Raw genomic sequence first — 25387 nt, forward strand, 5'->3', positions numbered from 1 at the left:
ATGAGCACACATTTCAGTACATTTAGGATAAAATTTGTATCCTGAGTTTTTGAATGCATGTGTTGTCAATGGGCGTTATCTAGCAGCAAGAGTTTTTTGAAGAAGTTTCAGATAATAAAGGATGTCAAAAGCAAACTATTTCAATCAAGGATTCCCCCCTCCTTTTTTTCCCCTACTGTATTAAAATCACCTCATTGGGATACAAAAGTAATTTTATAAAATAATGAAAATACATAATGTGAGAAATACATAAAGTTTCAAAAGCTAATGAAAATTTTTCTTTAAAAAGAGTAAAAATGAAGGTATTTCAGCTGGTGTAAACTGTAGTTGTGGGCAAGAAATAAACAATATAGCAATTGCCTGCATAGATCAAGAGGTACTACTTCCTGTCACATTCACATCGACCCTGCTCCGCCTCACCACCTACCATTGTCACTTGTCTAGATTAAATCAGAGACAAGACTTTGAACAGGAACAACCTTTCTCATCCCCTATAGGGTCTTGTTTTCAGGATTGTTGTTCCCTCTAATTTTACAATCATTAGTTTCCTGAATATCAGTACACCAATCAGTAATATGTTTCCTATTTCCATTCTCCTTAGAAATTGCTCATTTTGAATGTCATTGCTGAACTCCCTATTGCCAAATTCCACAACATTTTCACATTTTCTTTAGACTTCTAGTTTTAGAAAGTTGATCAGTTAAATGCAACACCTGGGATGAGAAAGGCCCTGGCTTATTATAAAATGAACTTGGGCGTAAAGCCAGATCCTAACACTTTCTCATTCTGAAACTTTGGACACATAATAAAAGTTGAACAAAGATAAGAAATGCTTTCTTCATAAAATTCCTATAGGAAAATGTTTTCATTTGTTATACAAGTTTAAAAATTAATAGAGTTTTATCTGTGGTTTATATTAATTAATTTGTGTTTACCATTTCTCAATCTAGAGACACATATTTGTAAGTTTCCTTTCTTTTTTTTTTTAATGTTATTGGGATGACAGTGGTTAATAATGTTACATAGGTTTCAGGTGTACAATTCTGTAACACATCATCTCTATATCACACTGTGTGTTCACCACCCAGAGTCAGTTCTCCGTCCATCACCATGTATTTGATCCCATTTACCCTCATCTACCTGTAAGTTTCCTTTCATATAAGCATTTCAAATAAATATTCAAAGGAGTAATGTTTCACAATCATATACAAAAAAATACATGCTTCTGATAGGAATGTGAGAAATATATTAGGTGTTCCAAACAGTGTCACTGACATATAAATATTTACGCTGTCCCTTGGATGGACAGTGTTCTTTTAAAAGTACTTTAAAATTAATTAAAGGGACATTAAAATGAAACCTTAGCTCTGATTGCTAAACTGTCTATACAACTTTTATTGCAGAAACTGTTATGTTCTGATTTACTGAACGTGTTCAGCCAAACTGATTGAATAGCTTTTGTTAAAGAAGATGAAATGATCAGTTAGTTTGAGCTTTCTACCGAGTCTTCATATACCTAAGATTTGACTCAGTTTATTTGAATCTTTGGCACAGACAATACAATATGGAAAGCATGTCTAGTCAACATCTTTTTTACTCAGTCAATAGACATTGATTGAAATTAGATAACCTACTTAGGATCTCAATTTTTAGTTTATTTTACTGCATTAATCAAAATAGCTAGATTATGAGGCAAAAGGCATTCAAATGTTCAAATACAAATATGTTATCTTACCATGTTATAATTTTGTCTCAGTGGTCTCTGGACTTTTTGAAGATGAGATATTAATATTTAGAAACATATAATTAGTGGCAAATCAAGTTTATTTATATACTGTCCTGTTATAGTATTTTTTCTAAGGATAAAATAGTTGCAATTTAATAGAAACCAAATCCCTCAGTAGTGCATGTCTCTGTCCTTCACTGAATAGAATAAACTAGTCTTATATAGCTTTGCACTATCTCTTTCCCTGTCTTCTCTCTTTTGTCTCTATGAGAAACTATGTTATATGACTTTATTTGTATATATAGTACTTATAGTCTACATTTACGTATATGTATAGTTTATACATATGGATGTGAACATATATGTATATTTATGATCAATAGATAATATGCATAACACATGTACACACACACACACACACGCGTGCGCGCGTGCACACACACACACACCACTCCACAGGAATACCATGAAAAAATATTCATGAATGCTGTTAATGTAATATCTAAACTGTTTTAGACACAGTGTCAGAAAATTAGCCAGCTAATTTGACCTCTCCAGATCAGGAAAGACTCATCAATTTTTTTTGTGAAGTATCAGCTTATTTCAGGAAGGTAGACATATCACCATACTAAACAAAAGCTACCTCTGGGAATGAATTCCTAAATAATTTTTAGGGATTTAGAGTCAAAATATTTTTTCCCATGCTACTGTTGTTTCTTCTGATTTAATTGATAAGCTTTCCTTCTTTTCTATTTATATTAGCTCTCTAGAACAATTTTTATAACCCTCTCCTGAATTTCCTCATATAAAGTACAGCAATTGTATAAAACCAACACACTTTTGCCTTTTTATTCTCTAGGTTCAGAAGCATAATTTTATTTTTCCCACAGGTTTGAGAGAAAGAGATAATCAAAATTAAGTACAATATTCTAAAAAGAGTTAATGAATGGTATCCTGAATAAAATCTATAGATGGGTCTCTATGCCAAATATATGATACTTATTAGCTAATTAACTGTAATTATAGCCACCAGAAGATAAGCTAAACATTCTTATTCAAATCTCACAAAAGACAGTTAATATAAGTACTGTTGATTTTTATTTTGTCTACGAGAAACACACGATCAAGTAGACATAGCCATTTGCCCTCAGGAAACAATGAGCCAGGGATAAACTGGAATTTGCATTTAGGTTTTTCTGACCACAAAGTATTTTTGTATGATTAATTTATGTCGCCAATATTTATAAAAATTTTATAACTTCTATAGTTTTAGACAGAAGGAAAGGAACATTTGTTTTCTTTAGTCATACGTTTATCATTGATAACTTTTATATTGAAAACTATTAGGTTGCCGGAAAAGTCATGATTCATTTTTCAACGAAAAACATAGAAAAAATACATCATGACTTTTCCGACAACCTAACATTTTTTTTAAAGTTCTCCTTGATTATCTTTATAGAACCCGGGATTCCGAGATCTTAAGTTACAAAACACAAGTATAGCAGACACAATATTTTTTAATTTAATGCATGACATAAATATTAGTGTCATTATTTAACAGACCTAGTAAAATTTAGAGTTAGTGATAGGGCCACCATCACAAATTTCTTTTTCTTTTCACATTTGCCATTTTGGAAATCATCAAAACTAACACAAAATACTAACTAGGCTCTTAATCAAACACACACACACACACACACATACACACACACACACACACACACACGCAGCTTCAAAGAAGTAAAAGCTAAGCATTTAATTCTACAAGAGAGAAAAAAGTAAGAAACATTTTATCCTTTCCTCAGATTGACATAATTCAAAGTTGATTCTTTTGAAACCATCCTAGATGAACTACATCTGGACTTGGGATCCCACTCCACTAGTGTTTATCCAACTTTTATAATGAATTTGAAGTCTAATTTCTTGTCTCAACTGCAAGTCAGAATATCTCTCTATCAAACAGAGAAAAGAACATCCTGAGAAACAGTCCAAGATGGCAGATAAGATAAACACCATGCCTGATGTCTTCCAGGATCACATCAAAATTACAACTAAATTATAGAATAATCAATTTCAAGAATCATCTGAAGGCTAGCAGAACAGAATGCCATGACTCAGGATATAAAGAAAAGGTTGCATTGAGACTGGTAAAAGAGACAGAGGCAGAGACATGACATGGGCTGACCCCAAACTCTCAGGTAGTTAGTGGTTGAACACCGAGAGGGACACCTTAGTGGCAGAGGTCCCCCGCAGAGGGAGGAGCCCCAGCCCCCAGCCCAGTGGGCCTGTGTCAGGAACAGGAGTCCCCCAACATCTGGCAGTGAGAAGCAGAAAAGACTCTGTCTGTCCGTCCCAGTAAAACAGAAGTGGCTGGAAACCCAGACATCCTCTTTCAGCGCCCACTCCTCGACTCCCTCAACTGGGCTCCAGTGAAGGGGTGGCAACTCAAGAGGTGTCAGAGACATACGGGGAAAGACTGAGTAGTGTGGCTTCAGAGTAAGGACTGGAGGGACAGCATCACTGTCCCTTTGTGGAGCCTGCCTCACGTGTAGCCTAAAGGAGGCCACCATCTTTCCTATGTTGAACCCTTCCCTCTGTCTGACATTTTATCAGTCTGGTAAAATCCATACATGTGCACCACCTTGGTCAAATCTTGCTCTGCCCAGCTAATGCTGCATTGCCCCAGACACTCTTGGCTCCTGGGCAGCCAGGCCCACACCACAAATTGAGGAAGATTTTTACAGCAGCAGATGATTTACAGTGGCCTGGGAAACTTTTGATGGCAAATAATCAGCCATAACTTGAGCTGTAGCTTCTCTTGGGTGACTCCTAGAGATCTGCGGACCTGAGGCCAGCGGTGGCTAGCCACGGTGTTTTCAGGGCATCTCACAAAGTACTCATGGGCTGGCACTTTTTTTGCAAGAACCAAATCTACATTAACTTTGTAAGAACCACAGCCCACACCCCATGACTCCATGGAACCCTGTCCAGCCCAGCTCATGCTGGCGAGACTCCATCTCTGGAGGCACTCTCAGCTCCTGGGAGGCTGGACCCACCCAACAAGCTGAAAAAACATTTTAAGCAGTGAATGGCCCAAGGTAGACTGGGGAATTTTGGTGGTGGTCCGTCAACCACAATTACTACTACAGCCTCCCTTGGCGGGGCGCTCTTGAGGTTCTTCAGGCCTGAGGAGAGTGGTGGCTGGCTGCAGAGTTCTCGGGACATTTTGTGAAGTGGCCATAGACCCAGCACTGACATAAGAACTGAATCTGCATTAAATTTTTAAAAACCACCAGCCATACCTTGTGACTCCCTGGGACCCTGCTCTTCCCAGGAAGCTGCCGCATCACTGAGGATACTCTCAACACCAGGTCAAACAGTCCAGTCCATGAACCTAAGGAGGCTCTTTCAATGGCTCAGACTTACAGGCAGTCAGCAGGTGGCAACAGGCCCTAGGGGGCCCCTGGGCCTTTTTCTAAGTTGCCCAGGTCTAATACTCATGTCAGCCAGTCACAGTTCACAGCCAGTCTACCCCCCACATGCCTCCAGGTCCAGCACAGGCAGCAATCAGCCACACATAGCTTTGTGGCTCCTAACACATAGCCCTGGGCCATTCACAGGCAAGGCTAAAATAGGCCTGTATGGAAGCCCCTCCCAAGAAACACCAGAAACAACACACCAGACACTGGCTTCAGACCACACTAAAGCACTACGTGGTTAGCCCTGCAAGCAGCAAACCCAAAAGGTGGTCTCAACAGGCACAAGAGCCTGTTGGGGTATGTCCCCCCTCGGAGGGGTCAGCCGTCACACAGTAGCTCATATACTGTGGGTGTAGACAATTCACACAGTCAGTTAACTTGGGAGTCAATTCCACCCTCTGATGCTCCGAAAGCAATCAAGGCACAACTACAACAGAAGACACAAAATGTACACAAGACACTCCTGGAAAACACGCACAGGAGATCAGAGAGACTGCGCCACTGGACCACACAGGACACATACTACATAAGGTCACCCAGCAAAGACTGAGAGACATAGGAGACCTACCTAATACATAGAAGCAAACACTAAGGGGCAGCCAGAATGAGGAAATAAAGAATCAGGTCCCAAATAAAAAACCAGGAGAAAACTCCAGAAATAGAACTAAATGAAATAGAGCCAACCCATTTACCACAGACAAAGTTTAAAACACTGGTTATAAGGATGCTTAAGGAACATAGTGAGACTTTCAACAAAGAGGTAGTAAGAATAAAAAAGGACCTAGAAACCATAAGAAAGAACCAGTCAGAAAAAAAAATACAATAACTGAAATGAAGAATACACTAGAAAGAATCAACGATAGATTAGATGAAGCAGATGGCTGAATAAGTAATTTAGAAGACATGGCAGCAGAATATACCCAATCAGAACAACGAAAAAGAAAGAATTTTAAAAAATGAAGATAGTTGGGCCAGCCAAGTGGTGCATTGGTTAAGAGCTGGCTTGGGACTCCAGCTCTGAGCAGTAGGGCCTCGGTTCAGAACCCACATGAGGGCCATTGGCACTGCCCTCTGCAGCTAAGATGGTGAACAACAGCTCAACCTGGAGCTGGGCTACCGTGAGTTGTTGGTGACGGTGTAGGCTGCAGCCCCTGCTGCAGTGGGCTGCCATGAGCCACCGTGTGTGGCCAGCAGCCAGCGTGAGCAGCTGGAAGTCGGCATGAGCTGCCAACAGCCACTGTGAGCAGCCATCCAGAGGCCAGTGACTGATCTGCCTCACCCGGGAAAAACGCAATGATAATACCAACATGGGCCAGTGAAGCAACGTCCTCCACAACTAGACTGAAGAACATAAAAACAGCAACTTGTCTGTTCCCCTTCCCTTGATTCCCCAGCAATGTTCCCCTCCCCCAATTCCTCAATAAAAAAATCTTAAAAAAAAAAAAAGAATGATAGTGAAATGGACCTGTGGGACAACATCAAGTGTAACAACATTCACATCATAGGAGTGACAGAAGGAGAAGAAAGAAAGCAAGGGTTCAAGAACCTAGTTGAAGAAATAATGAATGGCATCTTCCCCAACCTGGCCAAGGAAATAGTATTCATTTTAAAGTACAAGCCCAAGAAGTACAGAGAGCCCCAAACAAGATGAAACCAAACAGCCCCACACCAAGACACATAATTAAAATGGCAAAAGTTAAAGACAAAGAGAAAATCCTAAAAGCAGCAAGAGAAAGACAATTAGTTACAGGGGAGTTCCAATAAGGCTGTCAGTGCTTTCTCAACAGAAACTTTACAAGGGCAAGAAATGTTGAAAGTGATGAAAACCAAGGACCTACAACAAAGACTACCCTACCTGGCAAGGCTATCATTTAAAATTGAAGGACAGATAAAGAGCTTCCCAGGCTACAAAAAACTAAAGGTACTCATTACCACCAAGTCAGCATTACAAGTGGCACATTGGTTAAGAGTTGGCTTGAGATGTCAGCTCTGAACAGCAGGGTCCCGGTTCGGATCCCACATGAGGGTCAGTGACACTGTACCCTCTACAGCTAAGATGGTGAACAATAGCTTGACCTGGAGCTGGGCTGCTGTGAGTCGCTGGTGACAGCATAATCTGCAGTGGAGCTGCAGTGGGCTGCTGTAAGCTACCGTGTGTGGCTGGCAACCAGCTGAGTGGCCTGCAGGCAGCGTGAGTGGTCGGCAGCTGGCATGAGCTGGCAAGAGTCGCCGTGAGTGGCCGTCCAGTGGCCAGCGACCAATCTGCCTCATCCAGGAAGAGAGCAGTGATAATACCAACATGGGCCAGTGAAGTGACGTCCTCCACAACTAGACTGAAGAATGAAAGGACAGCAACTTGTCTGTTTCCATCCCCCAATTCCCCAACACTGTTCCCCTCCCCAATTCCCCAATAAAATCTTAAAAAAAAAGAAAAGAAAGAAATGTTAAAAGGGCTACTTTAAGAAGAATATCGGAGAAACAAAAAACAAGCAAAAGATCGAAAGTATGGAATAATTAAATAGCAATAATTATGTGCCTATCAATAATCACTTTAAATGTAAATGGATTAAATGCTCTCATAAAAAGACATAGGGTAGCTAAGTGGATTAAAAAACAAACCCATGCATATGTGTCTACAAGAGACCTACCTCCAATCGAAAGACATGCATAGACTGAAAGTAAAGGGATGGAAAAAGATATTTCATGCAAATGGAAATAAGAAAAAAGCTGGGGAAGCGGTACTTAGGTAAAATAAACTTTAAAATGAATACTATAAGAGACAGAAAAGCATTACATAATAATAAAAGGTTAATCCAACAAGAGGATATAACCCTTGTAAACATCTTTGTACCCAACATAGTATCACCTGATTATATACAACAAATATTCATCAACATAAAGGCAGAGATTGGCAGTAACACAATCATACTAGGGGAGTTTCATACCCCACTCACCCCAAAGGATAGATCTTACAGACAGAAACTCAACAAGGAAACAGCTACCTTAAATGACACACTAGACCAGATGGATTTAATTAATATGTTTATAACATTTCACCGCATAGAAGCAAAATATACATTTTTTTCAAGTGCACATAGAAGATTTTCCAAGATAGACCACATGTTAGGCCACAAAACATGTCTCAATAAATTTAAGAAGATTGAAATCATATCATGTGTCTTCTCTGACCACATGGCTTGAAATTAAAAATTAATTACAAGAAAAAAACTAAAAATCACACAAACACTTGGGTGCTAAATAACATGCTACTAAATAATGATTGTGTCAATAATAAGATCAAGGAAGAAATCAAAAGATACCTTGAGACAAATGAAAATGAATACACAATGACCCAAAATCTATGGAGAGTGCAGTGAAATCAGTCCTAGTAGGGAAATTCATAGCCGTGCAGGCCTACCTAAAGAAGCAAGAAAAATCTCAAATAAACAGTCTAATTTTACAACTAAGGGAACTGGGAAAAGAACAGCGAACAAAGCCCAAAGAGAGTACAAGGAAGGAAACAATAAAGATCAGAGCATAAATAAACAAAATAGAGTTTAAAAAAAATACGAGGGGCCGGCCGAGTGGTGCATTGGTTAAGAGCTGGCTTGGGACGCCAGAGGGTCCTGGTTCGGATCCCACATATGAGGGCCAGTGACACTGCCCTCTACAGCTAAGATGCTGAACAACAGCTCAACCTGGAGCTGGGCTGCTGTGAGTCGCTGACAGTATAGGCTGTAGCCCCTGTGGCAGTGGGTTGCCATGGGCTACCGTGTGTAGCCAGCAGCCAGCGTGAGCAGCCAGCAGCCGCCTTGAGTGGCCGTCCAGAAGCCGGCGACCGATCTGCCTCACCCGGGAAGAGCGCAATGATGGTGCCAACTTGGGCCAGTGAAGCAACGTCCTCCACAACTAGACTGAAGAACAAAAGGACAGCAACTTGTCTGTTCCCCTTCCCCCAATTCCCCAGCGTTGTTCCCATCCCCCAATTCCCCAATTAAAAAAAAATACAAAAGATCAATGAAGCCAAGAGCTAGTTTTTTGAAAAGATAAACAAAATTGATAAACCTTTAACCAAACTCATGAAGAAAAAAGGAAAAAGGACTCAAATAAACAAAAGCAGAAATGAAAGAGGAGAAGTGACAATAAGCACCATAGAAACACAAGATATATTAAGAAAATAATATATACAACTATATGCCAACAAATTGGACAATCTGAAAGAAATGGACAAATTCCTAAAAGCATAAAATCTCCCAAGGCTGAATCAAGAAGAAACAGAAAAGCTGAATTAACCAATTACTACTAATGAAATTGAATCAGCTTGCAAGAAACATAAGTCCTGGACCAGATGACTTCTCAGGTGAATTTTACCAAACGTTCAAAAAAGAATTAACACCTATTCTTCTCAAACTATTCCAAAAAAATTCAAGAGGAGGGAAGACTCCCTAGGTCATTTTATGAGGTCATCGCTACCCAGATTCCAAAACCAGACAAAGACATTACAAAAAAAGAAAACTCTAAGGGCCGGCCGAGTGGCTCAATGGTTAAGAGCTCACTCAAGAGTTTGAGCTCTGAACAGTGGTTCGATTCCCAGCCCGAGCTGAGCAGTCGCTGAGCTTCCAACAGGTGGCAGGATGGCTAGCTTAAAAGAAAAGAAAAGAAAACTATAGAACAATATCCTTAATTGACATAGATGCAAAAATTATCAACAAAATATTAGCAAACAAAATTCAGCAATACATTAAAAAGATCATACATCATGACTAAGTGGGTTTCATTCTTGGTATGCAAGTTTGGTTCAATATCTGCAAATCAATTAACATAATACACTACATAAACAAAATCAAATATAAAAATCACATGGTTATATCTATAGATGGAGAAAAAGCATTTGACAAAAACCAGCATCCATTTATGATAAAACTCTCAGCAAAGTGAGAATAGAGGGAGCATATCTCAACATATATGACAAACCCACAGCTAATATACTCCATGGGGAAAAGCTAAAACATTCTGCTTGAGATTAGGAACAAAACAAGAATGTCCGCTTTCACAAGTTTTATTCAGTATACTTCTGGAAGTCCTAGCCACAGCAACTAGAGAAGAAAAAAGGAATAAAACAAATTCAAATTAGAAAGGAAGAAGTAAATTGTCATTATATAGCATGATACTATATATAGAGAACCCCAAAGATTCCACCAAAAAACTATTAAAACCTATAAATAAATTTAGTAAAATAGCAGGATACAAAATTAATATTCAGAAGTCAGTTGCATTTTATACACCAGTAACAAACTATCAATAAGAGAAATTAAAGAAAAACAATCCAATTTAAATTGCATAAAAAATACCTAAGAATAAATTTAACCAAGACTTGTACTCTGAAAATTATAAGATATTAAAGAGAGAAATTCAAGAAGATACAAATAAATTGAAACATATACCATATATATCTAATACCTCATTGTACATATTAGATTAAGGAAAGTCCTTGTTTTTAATTATGTGGGATTAATGATAATAATAGTCACTATTGTTATATATCAGAAATAAATAATCCACATTTTAAATCCTTATTTTTAACAAGGGTTTCTAGACATTAGAAAAGTTATATAAAGTCATTGAAACCCTTAGATCCTCAGTATTCCCACCTGTAAATGAGATAAAAACCTACCTTATAAGTTTATTATAAAATTTAATTAATTTAAATGTACATTTGAGGTAACTAGCCCTAGTTAAATGCATAATGGACGTTTTTTTTATTAAAGATTTTATAGGGGGGTTGGGGGAGGGGAACAGCATTGGGGAATTGGGGAAGGGGAACAGACAAGTCGCTGTCCTTTTGTTCTTCAGTCTAGTTGTGGAGGACATTACTTCACTGATCCATGTTGGTATTATCATTGCTCTCTTCCTGGGCGAGGCAGTCACTGGCTTGCCATTGGACAGCCGCTCACAGCAGCTCACGCCAGCTGCTGGCCACTCACGCTGACTGCCAGCCACTCATGGTAGCCTATGGCAACCCACTGCAGCAGGGGCTGCAGCCTACGCCATTACCGGTGACTCATGGAAGCCCAGCTTCATGTTGAACTGTTGTTCACCATCTTAGCTGTAGAGGGCAGTGTCACTGGCCCTCGTATGAGATCCGAACTGGGGCCCTGCTGCTCAGAGCTAGTGTCTCAAGCCAACTCTTAACCAATGTGTCACTCTGCTGTCCCCATAATGGATTTTCAATAATGATAGCTTTCAATGTTCATAAACTCTTTGATATTTATGCATAAATTTTAATCATATTAAATTTATTGGGGGTGACATAGTTAATAAAATCATATAGGTTTCAAGTGTACAGTTCTATAATACATCATTTGTATATTGCATTGTGTGTTGTTCATCACCCTAAGCCAGATCTCCTTCTGTCACCATATTTTTGTCCCCCTTTCTTTTTTTCTACCTCCTCCCTTCCCCAATTTTCCTTTGGTAATAACGATAATATTGTCTGTGTCTATGAGTTTTTGTTTGTTTGTTTGTCTTGTTCATTTGTTGCTTCTAGTTTTATACCCCAGCTACGAGTGAAGTCATACGTTTTTTTTACTTTTTCTGTCTGACTTATTTTGCTTACAATGATATTCTCAAGGTCCATCCATGTTGTTGCAAATGGCAGTATTTCATCTTTTCTTATGACCGAGTAATATTCCATTGTATATATATCTACGTCCTTTTTATCATGTATAAAAGGACACCTCAGTTGTTTTCATGTCTTGATCACTGTGAATAACGCTGCAATGAACACAGGGGTACACATATCTGGACAAATAAATGTTACCAAAAATTTGGGGTAGATACCCAGAAAAGGGGTTGATAGGTCATAGGGTAATTTTATTCTTAATGTTTTGAGGGATTTCCATACTGTTTTTCAGAATAACAATTTACATTCCCACCATAGTATATAAGGGTTTCTTTTTTTTCCATAACCTCTCTAGCAATGTTATTAATTGTCCTGTTCATAATAGTCATTCTAAAATGTATAAGGTGGCATCTCATGCAGTTTTGATTTGCCATTTGTCTAATAGCTACTAAAGTTGAGCATCTTTTCCTATATCTGTTGAACATCTTCTCACAAATGGCTGTTGGCCATTTGTATGTCTTCTTGGGAGAAGTGTCTGTTCAGGTCCTTTGCCCATTTTTAATGCTATTTGTAGTCACTTAATTATTTTTTCAAGATAATATTTTATATGAGAAGTTTTATAAGGTTTAGAAATACAATAAAAACTATTACATGGGCTCTATTGGAAATATTTTTGAGTAATACATTTTAAAATGCATTATGATAGTATTAAAGTAAAAATAAAATTTAAGAAATTTCAATGAGAGATGTGGAAATATTCAAATTAATTTCGATTTTTGATTTCTATCATGACAAGACAAATGCCAGTTCCACTCTTTTAATATATAGTATTCACAGAAAAGGAATATATTTAAAGGTGGAGATAATGATAATTTATATTTCTAATTACTTGAAGTGTATATTCAGTGAGACTGGTAAGTATGAGTCATAGTATTAAGTTTATTAAAGTATATTATATTTAGCAGATATTTTAAATACAAAAATGTGTCCTGTAATTATTGTTTTGAATACTTTCTTATTTCTTACTGTTTTAAATTCTTCATATATTTCTCAAAATATTTTGAATTTTAATTTCACATAATGTGAATGTTACTAAAATGTTGAATATACAATTTAATATTGTATGTAATATGCATAACATAACAGAACAACAAAGCATCCAATGAATTATTATATTTTTATTTCATTGTCATGGAATAAACATGATTCTATCCGGAAGCTGCTTAAAAATTTTCTGCATTTCCTTTTGGAAAAGCCCAAGCCAAGCTTAATTATCCCTGTAAATTTAGTAATTGATGCTTTATCTTGAATTATTAGGTTCCTTAGCTTTTAAGTGTATTTTTAATTAAACATAGCATATTATTTACCTTTCAGAATAATAAAAAAATATTATATAATTTAGGTCATTTCTTCAGATCTGTGGGCACATCATAGTCTATAGGGATCAGTTAAATATTTATTGTATCTAGCAACATTCTGAGTTTTCTTTTTCTTTTTTTTAAGCTCATTTCTTTATAATCTCTACATAGCACATCAAACCCCTGAGGCTTACAGTATAATAATGTAGTCTGTCACTTTAGTCATAGTTTTTTAGCACTTGTGCTTTAACTGCCAATGCAATTTTAATCATTATTTTATTATATATGTCCAGGTAATTAAAAGCTCTTTATTTTTAATGTTTGAGTAAGATTTTCTGATATAATCAAAATGTCATTTAATGATACATTGAAAAATGTAACATAGTGTAAAATACCCTGACATTTTCACGGCTAGTTGGATTGCTAGAGTTCTTTATAGCTATTCTACACATATATAGCTAAGAAAATACACTTTCCTCTTTGCCCTTCCAACTTGTAGGAATAAATAGCATCAAAATGATGATTACCCAAACTTTATTTACTCTTACTTACATCTTTATAAAACAAAGTCTCTAGTCTCTTCCAAAATTTACCTCAGTTGTATCCGGATCCCCAAGGGTGTCTCCCATATGTTCATCAATAATAGCCTATGACTTTCTCCTCGTGACTGCTTTATTGATGTCTGTTACGGTGCATCAGTGCCTCTGCTGTTTAGGTCCACTGGGACCACACTTTTACCCTTGTGCATTGTCTATTCTCCTGGTACTAAAAAAAGCTGCTCATTTTTAAAGCTTCACAGATAGGCTGTGTTCCTTGGGGTCCTCAATGCACGGACATTCTAATGTACTCCTTGCCATAAGAGGGAACAATATACCACTCCTTCCCCAGTGCTTGCTTGTTTTGTGTTCACTTGGGATCCAAAGCCACATTTCACCTGTTGGTGGTCTACTTTCCAAAGATCTCAGACTTGAGTACACTAGGCCTAATCTGGGAAGTGATCCTAAACAAACTAGAAGCCATTCTGTTTTCTCTATTCTTCCTCTCTCCTGGTACCTAACTGCTTACAGACCTGTGTCCCCTCCAACCAACATGCAAAGTCCTGTCCTATACCAGTACATCATATATTTTCAAACATTTCTGAATTTCCTTAAGGACTCAGCAGGAATTCTGACTACATTAATGAATATGTAATATTATATATGTGTATATATTTATGCCTACTTATATCTCCTAGAAAAAGCTGGCTAACTTTGGATGGAATCACCATTCTCTGACAATGTGCTTCACTCCTCTTGCAGGTGACAACATGTGCAGAGTAAATAATGGTGGCTGTAGTACACTCTGCTTGGCCATTCCGGGAGGCCGAGTATGTGCTTGTGCTGATAATCAACTTTTAGATGAAAATGGGACAACTTGCACATGTAAGTACCTTTACTTGTTATACTCATTGTTCCTGTGTGTCTTTTTGAAAAACAGAAGCAGATAAAACCAAAGGTATTAAAATCAAACTTAGAAAGAGAAATTCAGGTAAGTACTTAGGTATAATTCCTTTGAGACTACAAATAAGTAAATGAATTAATTTCTAATGTACATATGAATAATGATAATCATGAAGATTTACAGAGTAGCTGTCACTGCTGCATATAGTTTAATAAAATAATATAAATGAGTACAATATATGCCACAGAAGAAAATATTTCATGAAATTGTTAGGGAACCTCAATATCAGTAAAAACTAAAAATATGTAGCTTTTGGTTACATAGATGAAATGTTGATGCACACCATAGGCCTCAAATTACTGTAAATAGCTTATTAAGCTCAGTTATCTGTATCTAATAGTGAAGAGCAAGGAAAGAGGTAAAGGAAGTAAAAAAGAGGCTTCCAGGGAATTTCTAGACTTTGACAAAATAATGAATTAACTGCATTAATTAACCTGGATTAAAGTCACTTTATTAACTTTTGCTGACCCTCCTCAATTTATCGCATCTTGTTATTAAAATGGATCCTTTTTAAATTTATCTTCTCTACACATAACATCTCCCTTCAGCACAATAACAGCAATAACAGTAACAATGACCTGCAGATGTACTATATAAATGTTTTTAGAATGATTAAATTTTGGTTTGTGTTTTACTCATCATTTGTCAAAGAAATAAAACAAATAGAATGTGCGTGTGTCTGTACACACACACACACATACACACACACACACACATATACACATACACAAAGAGTTTGCAAAAGAATGTATACACTTTAAGAAAGGAAAAATCTATTAAAACTGTAATACTCAATATATATTGATAACAAAAGATGAATTCAAGTCATGTGTATACATATTTTTGGCACCACTGATATGTGTATGTGTGTGTGTGTGTGTGTGTGTGTGTGTGTGTATGAAAGAGAGATTTGTTATAAGGAATTGGTCCATACAATTATACAATTATGTATGCTGAAAGTCCCAATATCTGCAGTCAGCAACCTGCAACCTCACGTACGCCAATGGCGTAGGTCTAGTCTGAAATGATAGGCTTTAGAGCCAGGAAGAGTCAATATTTCAATTCTGGTCCAAAGGCAGGATAAAAGCCAATGTCCCAGTTCAAGGCAGCCAACCAGGAAGAATTCCTCTTACTTACAGGAAGATCAGAACATTAACTGATCCCTATGTTCTATCAGGTCTTCAACTGATTGGACCCCACCTCCTGCCCCCCAACCCCCAGGTTAGGAAGGGCAGTCTGCTTTAACTTAATCTACTGATTCAGCTGTTAATTTCATCTAAAAACCGCTCTCAGAGACACACCCAGAAAATCTTTTGACCCAATAGCTGGGCTCTCTATAGCCTAGTCAAGATGACATATAAAATTAACAACCATAAGTTGTTAAATTAATAGTTCATGTATTTTTTCTCTATCAGTTATAATGATTGTCTCTGGGAATGCATAGGAGAAATAAGTGTAACAAAGAAGACTTCAGCTTATCTGTAAAGTCTCATTTCTTCTGAAGAACAAAAAATGTGGATAAGGGATTTCTAAAATCCCATTTAATAAATAGTAATATTTAGAAAGTATAAAAAAGAGAAAAATCCATTTGTAATAACCACTATTTGGTAATAAACCACTAAAACATTTTGATATGACTCCTTGTAATTATCTCTGGAGGTTATTTATTTTCTAATAACAATCATGGGTACATTTATTGAATTCTTATACTGGATGTGGCATTTTGTAATAAATTTTCATGATCCTCATTAATCCTTACAATAATTATATAAGAAAGATGTTATTACTACCTCATTTTATGATTTAGAATTTAGACTTGGGGTTAATAACTTTTCAAAGTTCTCATAATTAGTAAGTGTAACATTTGGAATTTAGGCCCCCAAGGTATTTTATTTTTGGAGGGTGAACTCTTAGTTTGTTGTACTTTATACATTTTGGATCATACTATAGTATATTTTATTCTCTCTTTTATTTTTATTTAATATGTGAATAAAATTTTTACCAAGTTACTACATATTCTTTATAAACTTGATTTTTAATGACTAATTTTTAAACAGTTTATATTTTCCTACTTAATGTTTGGTATTATTTCTGATGCATTACTATGGGCTATGCATTTCTTTACCATTTATGATTTCTTCATATTTGACCCTGTATTCCATGGTCAATTTTTTATATCTTCTTCAAGCATTTGGAATTATACCAGTTTTAAATTATATTACTGTTATTTTGAGTTGCAACTATTTGAGTTGAAGACTTTGGCTTCCTTTATATTATTATCTTCATCTCTCTGAATTTCAGTCCTTAATATAATTTAGGATTTCTGGCAAGGAATATTATTTTCAACTATCAAACAGTAAATCTCTTTATAAAAATGTTTTGACATTTGTAGTTAGTTTATTGATCAATTTCACTATTTTTTTTTTTTTTAGACCTGGATCAGTGACTCACTAGATGTACTGCTTTGTAGTAAAACTTTTATTAGTTTCCCATTGTTTATTTGTTGGTTTTCATTGATGTGTAGGATAGATGGAGTATATCTTAAACTTACTTCTTCAAGAAGAGTACGAAGGATGTATATGTGGAGCATTGTGTATTCTAAACATGTCTCATTTGCCTTTATGCATAACTAGCATCAATTCTTGGCTGAACAAAATTTTTCTTCAAAATTCCAGAAGTATTCTTTCATTTTATTCTCGCAAAATATGCTTCAGAACACAAATATTAATTTACATCTCTGGGCAGGTTTTCTTTTCTCCCCGTTTTTAGAAGGATTTTAAAATTTGCAGACAAGACAATTCCTATAGAAAATAATTCTCTGAGGTATCAGGTAGTTTTCCTTCTTTTCTTCTGTGGTATTATTTTACAGTTCTTATTTTGTTGTTTATTTATCATCAGAAGAGATCATTAAGATCCATAATTTTTAATAGACAGGGATTAAGCATTGCTTTGAACAACATAAAGTCAGTCCCATTGCCGGCTAAGCTAATACTTGTCTTAATTATTAAGATAAAAGTGTATGGTTTATATGCACATTTCTAAGTTTAATTTTTAGTTTCTACTGTGGAGTCATAGAAAATTATATTCCTGGTATAAAATGAGATCATTTGCTACTCCAGCTAAATAACTCTGACATTTTCAACTGATGAAATGTGCGCGCATACACACACACACACACACACACACACACACACAGAGTTACCTTTATAAACCTCTAGCAGGCCTCATCCTGTCTTTCCTCTACCCTGAGTCTTCCTCTTAAGGATGCACTGCAAGTATCACCTTTTTTTTTTTTTTGTGGGTACAAAAGGTCACTCTTCCTACCTAAAGATACACAGATTTATCCAATTCTAGTGACATAACTTAGAGAGGCTTCTGATTGCATATCTAAATCTAGTCCTATAGGTTTTGCAAAAAAAAAAAAAAAAGTCAGTTTCCTTATGATAGTGTCAATAGAATGATCAAGATGCTGAATTCTCAGGATCTTGTGAGTTTGCGCTCTTCATCTTTGTTTTCATAGTGGGAAGTTGAAGGGAATGTGTATACATCTGATACTAATATCCGATGGCTTTTTAAGCTTGAAATTTTCTAATTAGTTTTTTAATTTTAATTGTGTGAATTATAATTATCTGGTTCATGGCCTCCAAATTATACTCCATTTCTATGCCCCATTATAAATGTATTAATTCCTTAAGGATTGGCATATTTATATCAATATTTAAATAGAAAGTATATTGATCACTGGATATCTCTGTGTAAATAACACTGATGTAATAAAAAGGGATAAGAAAGAAAATCATTTCATATATACTTGTTATAGCAAACAATGATAAATCAATAAAAACTGGTGAGTTCTTATTTTAAAACCTGTTGCATTTGGCTGTTAAAAATTCTAGTATTTAATATAGCATGCTACTTGCCTAAGTTTCTTTCAAATGTAAAAATTAAGAGTCACAATATAGTAAATAATTTCTTGCAAAGAAATCAAAGTATGCTTATATAAATTATTCCAGTTCCTACTTTTTTAATGGTTGTTTAAGGATATATTAGTCTTAGTTTGCAGATGAGGGAATTAAAATGAAAAGGGACAACAAATAAACAAATAAAGTTCATGGTTGCATAATATAGTGCAAAACAAATTATCAGTGTGTCACTAACCTCTCATTATTCCTCTGAGATTCTAACCTAGTTCGGGCTAGATTATAGTTTTGTGAACTGCTCTCAACTGGATTAACTCTGTAATCTTATCTAACAAGAAAAACAAAAATACATGCACAACCATTGAGATATGATCATCTTCGTTTCAGTTATCCTCATTGAATTGACATCAAATGAACAAAAACCCACTGGCAGATGGTCAGGCCAGAATTAAACACCAGCATTTGTTTCTCAATGAACTTGCAGCATAAGGCTATGCCAGAAGTGGCATTAACCCAGCAGAAAAATATTGGCATGCTATATGATTGATTAAGGATGAATTCTAATGCCATGCCTGGAAAGAAATCAAGAATGAGAGTAGGCTGGACCCTTTGTCCTTGTGAATTGTGTGTGTCCTGGTCAAATTCTCTCACAGTTAGAAATGAGGCCAGGTATAGCATAGTAACTTGGAATTTACTGCCTTGGAGAAGCATATGTAAAGCCAGTTGATCAATTATCAAGTGAGTCTTTTTTTTTCTTTTTTTTAATCTTAACACCTTTGTGGGGAAAATTACAACATAAAATGTTAATCAACGAGCACATGGATAATCCCAGGAAGGTAAAATAAGTTCCTAAAAAGGTGTTAGTTACTGTTTTTTAAAATAACAGGATAATTTTTTCTAGAGTAATCAGACAGTGATTCTTCAAATTCCTCTTTAGTGTCCTGAAAGAAAAGACAGATATTTCCAATATGTCTTACTCCCATGAGAGCAACTTAAACATGGCAAAGATATTGGTCATTGAAGGGTAGCACTGCACAATTATTTGTCTGTGGTACTCCATGACCTTCTTCACCTTCTGGAACACCAGATATATTCCTCTGTCTAAAACAGCATTCCACTATGGCTGAGCCATTTATCTGTTCAGCTGTGACACGCCTTATGTTCTATGCAATCTAATGTGTAGTAAAAAGTTGAAGGCAGTAAAAAGTTTAGAAGCCCCATCTAGATGAATATTTATGGCATTCTGTGACTAGGAAATCACAGAAGATTATGTACCACTTAGGTTGGCTGTTCCAAAGACAAAGGTCACCCCTCTGTGGTCTAAAAAAGAAACTTCAAGTTTTCTGTTAGGTTTTTCTCTTTTCCTTCTCAAGTAAAGGGATAGTTAGAAATTTTGAACTCCCAAAATGCAAAAATAAACAATTTGTTAAACAAATAAACATGTTCCAATATGAGACTTACAGAAACACTAAGAAAACTTTATTTTATTTTTTGTACTGACACTAATGCTATATAATATCAATAATAGTCAAGAGCAAAACATCAATTGAGAGAAGAGATAAAAATTGTTTAGAATAGATTACCATGCTGGGCTTGAAAGGAGCAAAAGCAAAGTTAGAAACATAGGCAGTTGTTCATGGGCACCACAGCTTATTAAACCAAGGTCAGGAACATATGTATTAAGTCCACTTGCTGTGCTGAGATCAAAATATAAGATAATTCAAAACTGAATGAAAATAAAATCTTATTAGTAGGGTTTCTTCCTTTATTTCATTATGATCTGGATGATAACTCCAGCAATCACTCTACCAGTTTTTACCAAAGAAAATAATTCTAGATTTCAATTTCCCTTTGTAACATATCGAAGATTAATACAGAGACCTTCTAATTTCAGTGCTCTAACAGTAGGTATCCTAGGACGCATGAGAACTGGCAATTCCTTTCCAGGCAAGCCATGATTTATGTAATTATATCTATTTATTTATTTATTTATTTATTTATTTTAAAGATTTTATTGGGAAATCGGGGGAAGAGGAACGGACAAGTTGCTGTTGTTTTGTTCTTCAGTCTAGTTGTGGAGGATGTTGCTTCACTGGCCCAAGTTGGCACCATCATTGCGCTCTTTCTGGGTGAGGCAGATCAGTCGCCGGCTTCTGGACGGCCACTCACAGCGGCTGCTGGCCGCTCACGCTGGCTGCCAGCTGCTCACACTGGCTGCTGGCTACACATGGTAGCTTATAGCAGCCCACTGCAGCAGGGCGCTGCAGCTCACGCCTTTGCCGGTGACCCACAGCAGCCCAGCTCCAGGTCGAGCTGTTGTTCAGCATCTTAGCTGTGGAGGGCAGTGTCACTGGCCCTCATATGTGGGATCCAAACGGGGGCCCTCTGGCATCCCAAGCCAGTTCTTAACCAACACGCCACTTGGCCGGCCCTGTAATTAAATTTTTGATCCTGGTTAAGGGATTATTTATTACTTTGTCAGTTTTCTTACTTGTGAGATTGCATTATAATAGTTTACTAGTCGTGATGGTAGAATTACAGGTTTTGTATCAGTTTTCAAATTCCCAGTGCAAAACACAACTCTGACTCAAAGCTTGCAATTCTAACATTTGTTAATACCCTGAAAACAACTTATGGCTATGCCCAAATACTCAAGTGCTATATAGGTTCAGTCATATTAAATGTTGGAACAAAGTGACATATATGGAGCTTTCCCTATACATTCACTATTTTGGTTGAGGGGAGAACTTTTATCACTGTCTCTTACTATCTACATGTTGATCTTTTTCCCTTAAATTAAACTAAATTAATTCATGTTCTTGGGTGATTGGAGAAGATCATTAGCTGTTGAGCCAGTTGAGGTGATATTGTTTTTCTGAAGTAGAATCTCTCACTACAGTAATGACTATAATGTAGAATTATCAATCTTTGTTAATTCTAGTAAGTCAGCCAACAGATATTTTGAAACATTTACTCTATGTCTGATTCTGTTCTTGGCATTGTTCTATTCTGTGTATGCCAATGTTCTCCCTACATTCAAGAATATCAGGGGGAAATGTTAAATGTGTAAAAATGATTTAAAATAACTCCCTTGTAAAAGTTTGTACAAGGCACTAATCTCATTTTTATAGGTGCTGTTGGATCTCTTATGTGATGCCAAATATACTTGTTTCATAATCTTGTTGGTCCTCACAAATGTTGGTGGATTGCCTGACCATTAGCTTGAGTGCTATTATAGATGACATTGTGCCCAGTTTCACACAGTTAGGTAAATGCAGGGGAAAAGCCTGTTTTTTTTTTTTTTTTAAATATCTAAGCCGCCATTTTATCCAGATTATCACCTATCACATTACATGTGTTTTTAATAATGAACATTGTTAGCTCAAAAATAATCTGTCTTCTATCATTATGAGTCCTGGACAAACCTAATAGCCATCGTAGATATCATGTGTTTTTTTCTGTGACATAACTACTAATTACTTCTGGAAGACTTGGATTAGGGCTGGAATAAACTAATGATGCCGTATGTCCTGGAAGACTTTGGAAAATCAAAACCTAGTACCTTAAAAAATTATTTACTATTATATCAAGGATTATGAGGGGTCTGAGATGTTACCCTAGTTGCAAGCTACCATATTAGCCTGACAGAGTTTCATGAATTCTGACAGAAGACACACAATTTCTGAATCAGATACAAAGGACTGTATTACTCCTGACACAGCCAGAAGCATAAACTTCATGCTCACATTGATTCTCTTGGCCCCACCTTCCCTCAAAATCATATGGGGGCAATGTGCAGGCAGGTGCAGGTGGGTTCTGCACACACAGTGGGTTTCTATCACAACTTAAGAGTCTTCTAGAAAATCTTTCCAACCATTGCCCTGAAGGGAAACATTGCCTTTACTGTCCTGGTTGAAGACAAAACCTGCTTTCTTCTCTAGAAGGCATCATCTCTATCTTCCAAGGCTGTTAGCTATTATGTATAAGTATCCTCGAAAAAGAAATCCAGAATAAAAGAAGACACAAGACATGTAAAACACCATGGAGAAATGCCTCTCAACCAACACATCAGAGAACTTAGAAAAACTGGAGAAACACTTTCAAATGTCAAAGATATTTGTATGTTTTATTATATTTGTTATTACAGATATAAGCAGTGCCTAACTTTTGTTACAGTGACATTGATCTTTGTTAATGACATTGATATACATTAATATCAAAAGCTGTAAATATAAAAATATGAAATTACCTTAAGAGGTTAACTCTACTGGTTTTCAAGCAATTATTCATAACTTGTTATGAAAAATGAAAATGAAACTTTAGACATTGTCATTATCTGTTTTTGAAAATCTCCACATTTGTATTACCAAATATAATTTTTAAATAACCAGCTATCTATGTATATTTGAAACCATGTTTAAAACAAGCTTGGACAATGTGCCTGTCTTCCTTCATTCCATAATAATCCAAATATCGCTTGAAAAACATTTGAATTCTACATAGACTTAAAGACCTTGTCTATAAATTAATCAATTATGGGGAAGGTTATTTAGTTTTAAAATGTCAATTTTCTTGGGTAGTCCTTCCCTAGATGTCTTGGTTTTCTTTAATATACATGAAATTATTCGGAATTGATTATAATTTTACCCTTGTATATGGATATCTTTGATCACTCCTTAAAACTGTGGTTTGGGTTATTTTCACCACGTGAAAGCCAAGCTTTTTTAATTGATGGAATTGTTATCAAAAGAGAACTGATGGTTTCTTGGGTTTCTCAATCCTTAATTTATGGAACAGCAGGATTGACTTACAATTTCTTTGAAGTCAACTGTAGAGAGGCTAGAAAAAAAACCTTAAATCTAAACTTAAGTGGGAGAGGAAGCCGATTACATCTCAAATCAGCTTTCCCGTCTGACTGGAATTTAAAAACAAGAAAAACCTCTGAGAGACTGTTAAGCTTAATAGGGAAGAAGTTAATCAAACTACTATTCATTAAGTGCCCAGTTTTAAGCTGGGTTTATATGGATTCAAAGCAAGAAACTATAAAGGGTCGTAGAGTCTAATTGAGCAGCCTTGAAAAACAAAAGAAGGAAAATATACAGATTATTAGTGATCAATTCCACAAGTTAAGAAAGAAAAGCTTGATCCTAGAGATTATCAGATGTATCACAAAGCGCACTTTCACTTCCTTTTGATTCCCATCCTCACTCCCAGGCGCTGCTATGAAAAGCACCCTAGACCCAGGATCTTCCCTTTTTGTTTTAAAATTGTTCTGATTTTTAATTTTTTATTTGTTATCAGTCTGTCTATCTATCATGTCTATATATTTACAAAATGTGATACTCAAGACACCATACAAAAATGATGTCGTTAGAGGAATTGCTGTTACAGCATTTTGTTATTGAAAAGATTAGAGTTAAACCGGGTAGAAAAATTATTGTCAGTTGTTACATATAGTGTGCACTGTCTGAGAGCGAGGGAACAAAAGAAACATAGGATTACCTTTATTCTAATTGAATATTTCATTCACCATACTAATTATTTTTCTCCCTTATGGCCTTAAATAAAAGTTTGAATTTATTGGGCAGCCATTATTTTTTCTTTTTTTCCAGCCCCACAAACCAACATGCCTGCATATTGCTGTCTAATTCTGAAACAGATTCTCTGAAGTTATGGTTCAAGAGTCACATCCCCCCTCCATTCTTTGAACTAGGGAAATCTTTGTAGGGAAAATACAAAGATTAAGAGAGTACAAACACAAAGTGTTCTGGACATTCCACATATGTTTTCTTGATATGCCTTATTGAAGTGTATATAGGTTTTGTGATAGTTCATCAGTCCAAACCAGTTATCCAAAAATAAAGATTACAGCAATTAGAACTAGAATGGAAAGATTAGCTTTCGTTTTTCCTATCAACAAGTCAGCTTTTAATAATGCAATGCCTTTTCTGGCCCTTGAAAGATAAATCATTTACTTAAACTATTGCCACATATTCCCTTTTCTTTCTAGACTCTATCAAATCCACTCAAAGAAAACAGAAGAACAGGAAGACTTTTTGTGAATCCCAATTAACTGAATTTCTAACATTTGATTAAAGGACATGGAATATATGGAGAAAAGCACTCTAAATAATTTGCATATATAATTTTATTTTAATTTAACACTTCTTAGTAGAGATTATGAATGAAAGCCCTTTAAAAAGTCAAACTACAAACCCAATATAAATGCAAGGTGGTATTATGTTATTATTGTTCTTATTATTTGTTATTTTGGTGCAAGTTATTTAAAATAAATCTTTAAAATTCCTAGTAATTATTTTCAGAAAAAATGAAAAAAAATATTATTTCCTGAGATTGTTGACACTACAATGCTAAGATATTTTCATATTTTCTATAAAATGACATGAATCAGAATTTTGTCATTAAAACAAAATGTACATTTTAATGAACTGAATGTAGCTAGCTAGCTAGTATTGTTTATATACCTTGGATTTTTTCTTTTTTTTCTTTTTAACCCTAGTTAATCCTGGAGAAGTATTACCTCACGTATGTAAAGCTGGAGAATTCCGTTGCAGAAACAGACACTGTATCCAAGCTAGGTGGAAATGTGATGGTGATGATGACTGTCTAGATGGAAGTGATGAAGATTCAGTAAATTGCTGTATGTTCTCCTTCAAGTAATATTATGTCTTTCTGACTCTTTGAGTGTGTGAACTATGAAAATCTAAAAGTTTTTTTGGTGCAAACGGAACCTCTTTTTCTTTCACTTTTTGTTTTCTCTC

At 35.9% G+C, this 25387-nt stretch overlaps 1 protein-coding gene across 1 annotated transcript in view; it reads left to right on the forward strand.

Moving 5' to 3' along the window:
* The window catches only part of LOC109376921 (low-density lipoprotein receptor-related protein 1B-like), a gene marked incomplete at its 3' end in the record, with an annotated part of 166724 nt that overhangs the window by 37508 nt on the left and 103829 nt on the right, over positions 1–25387 (forward strand). Inside the window, exons 7-8 of the mRNA XM_019633073.1 lie at positions 14484–14606; positions 25126–25266. Of these exons, the coding sequence (XP_019488618.1) occupies positions 14484–14606; positions 25126–25266 (264 nt within the window). The remainder of the gene's footprint in view (positions 1–14483; positions 14607–25125; positions 25267–25387) is intronic.

This window comes from Hipposideros armiger, unplaced genomic scaffold (genome assembly GCF_001890085.2).
Source record: "Hipposideros armiger isolate ML-2016 unplaced genomic scaffold, ASM189008v1 scaffold_1238, whole genome shotgun sequence".
NCBI classification, from domain to species: Eukaryota; Metazoa; Chordata; class Mammalia; order Chiroptera; family Hipposideridae; genus Hipposideros; species Hipposideros armiger.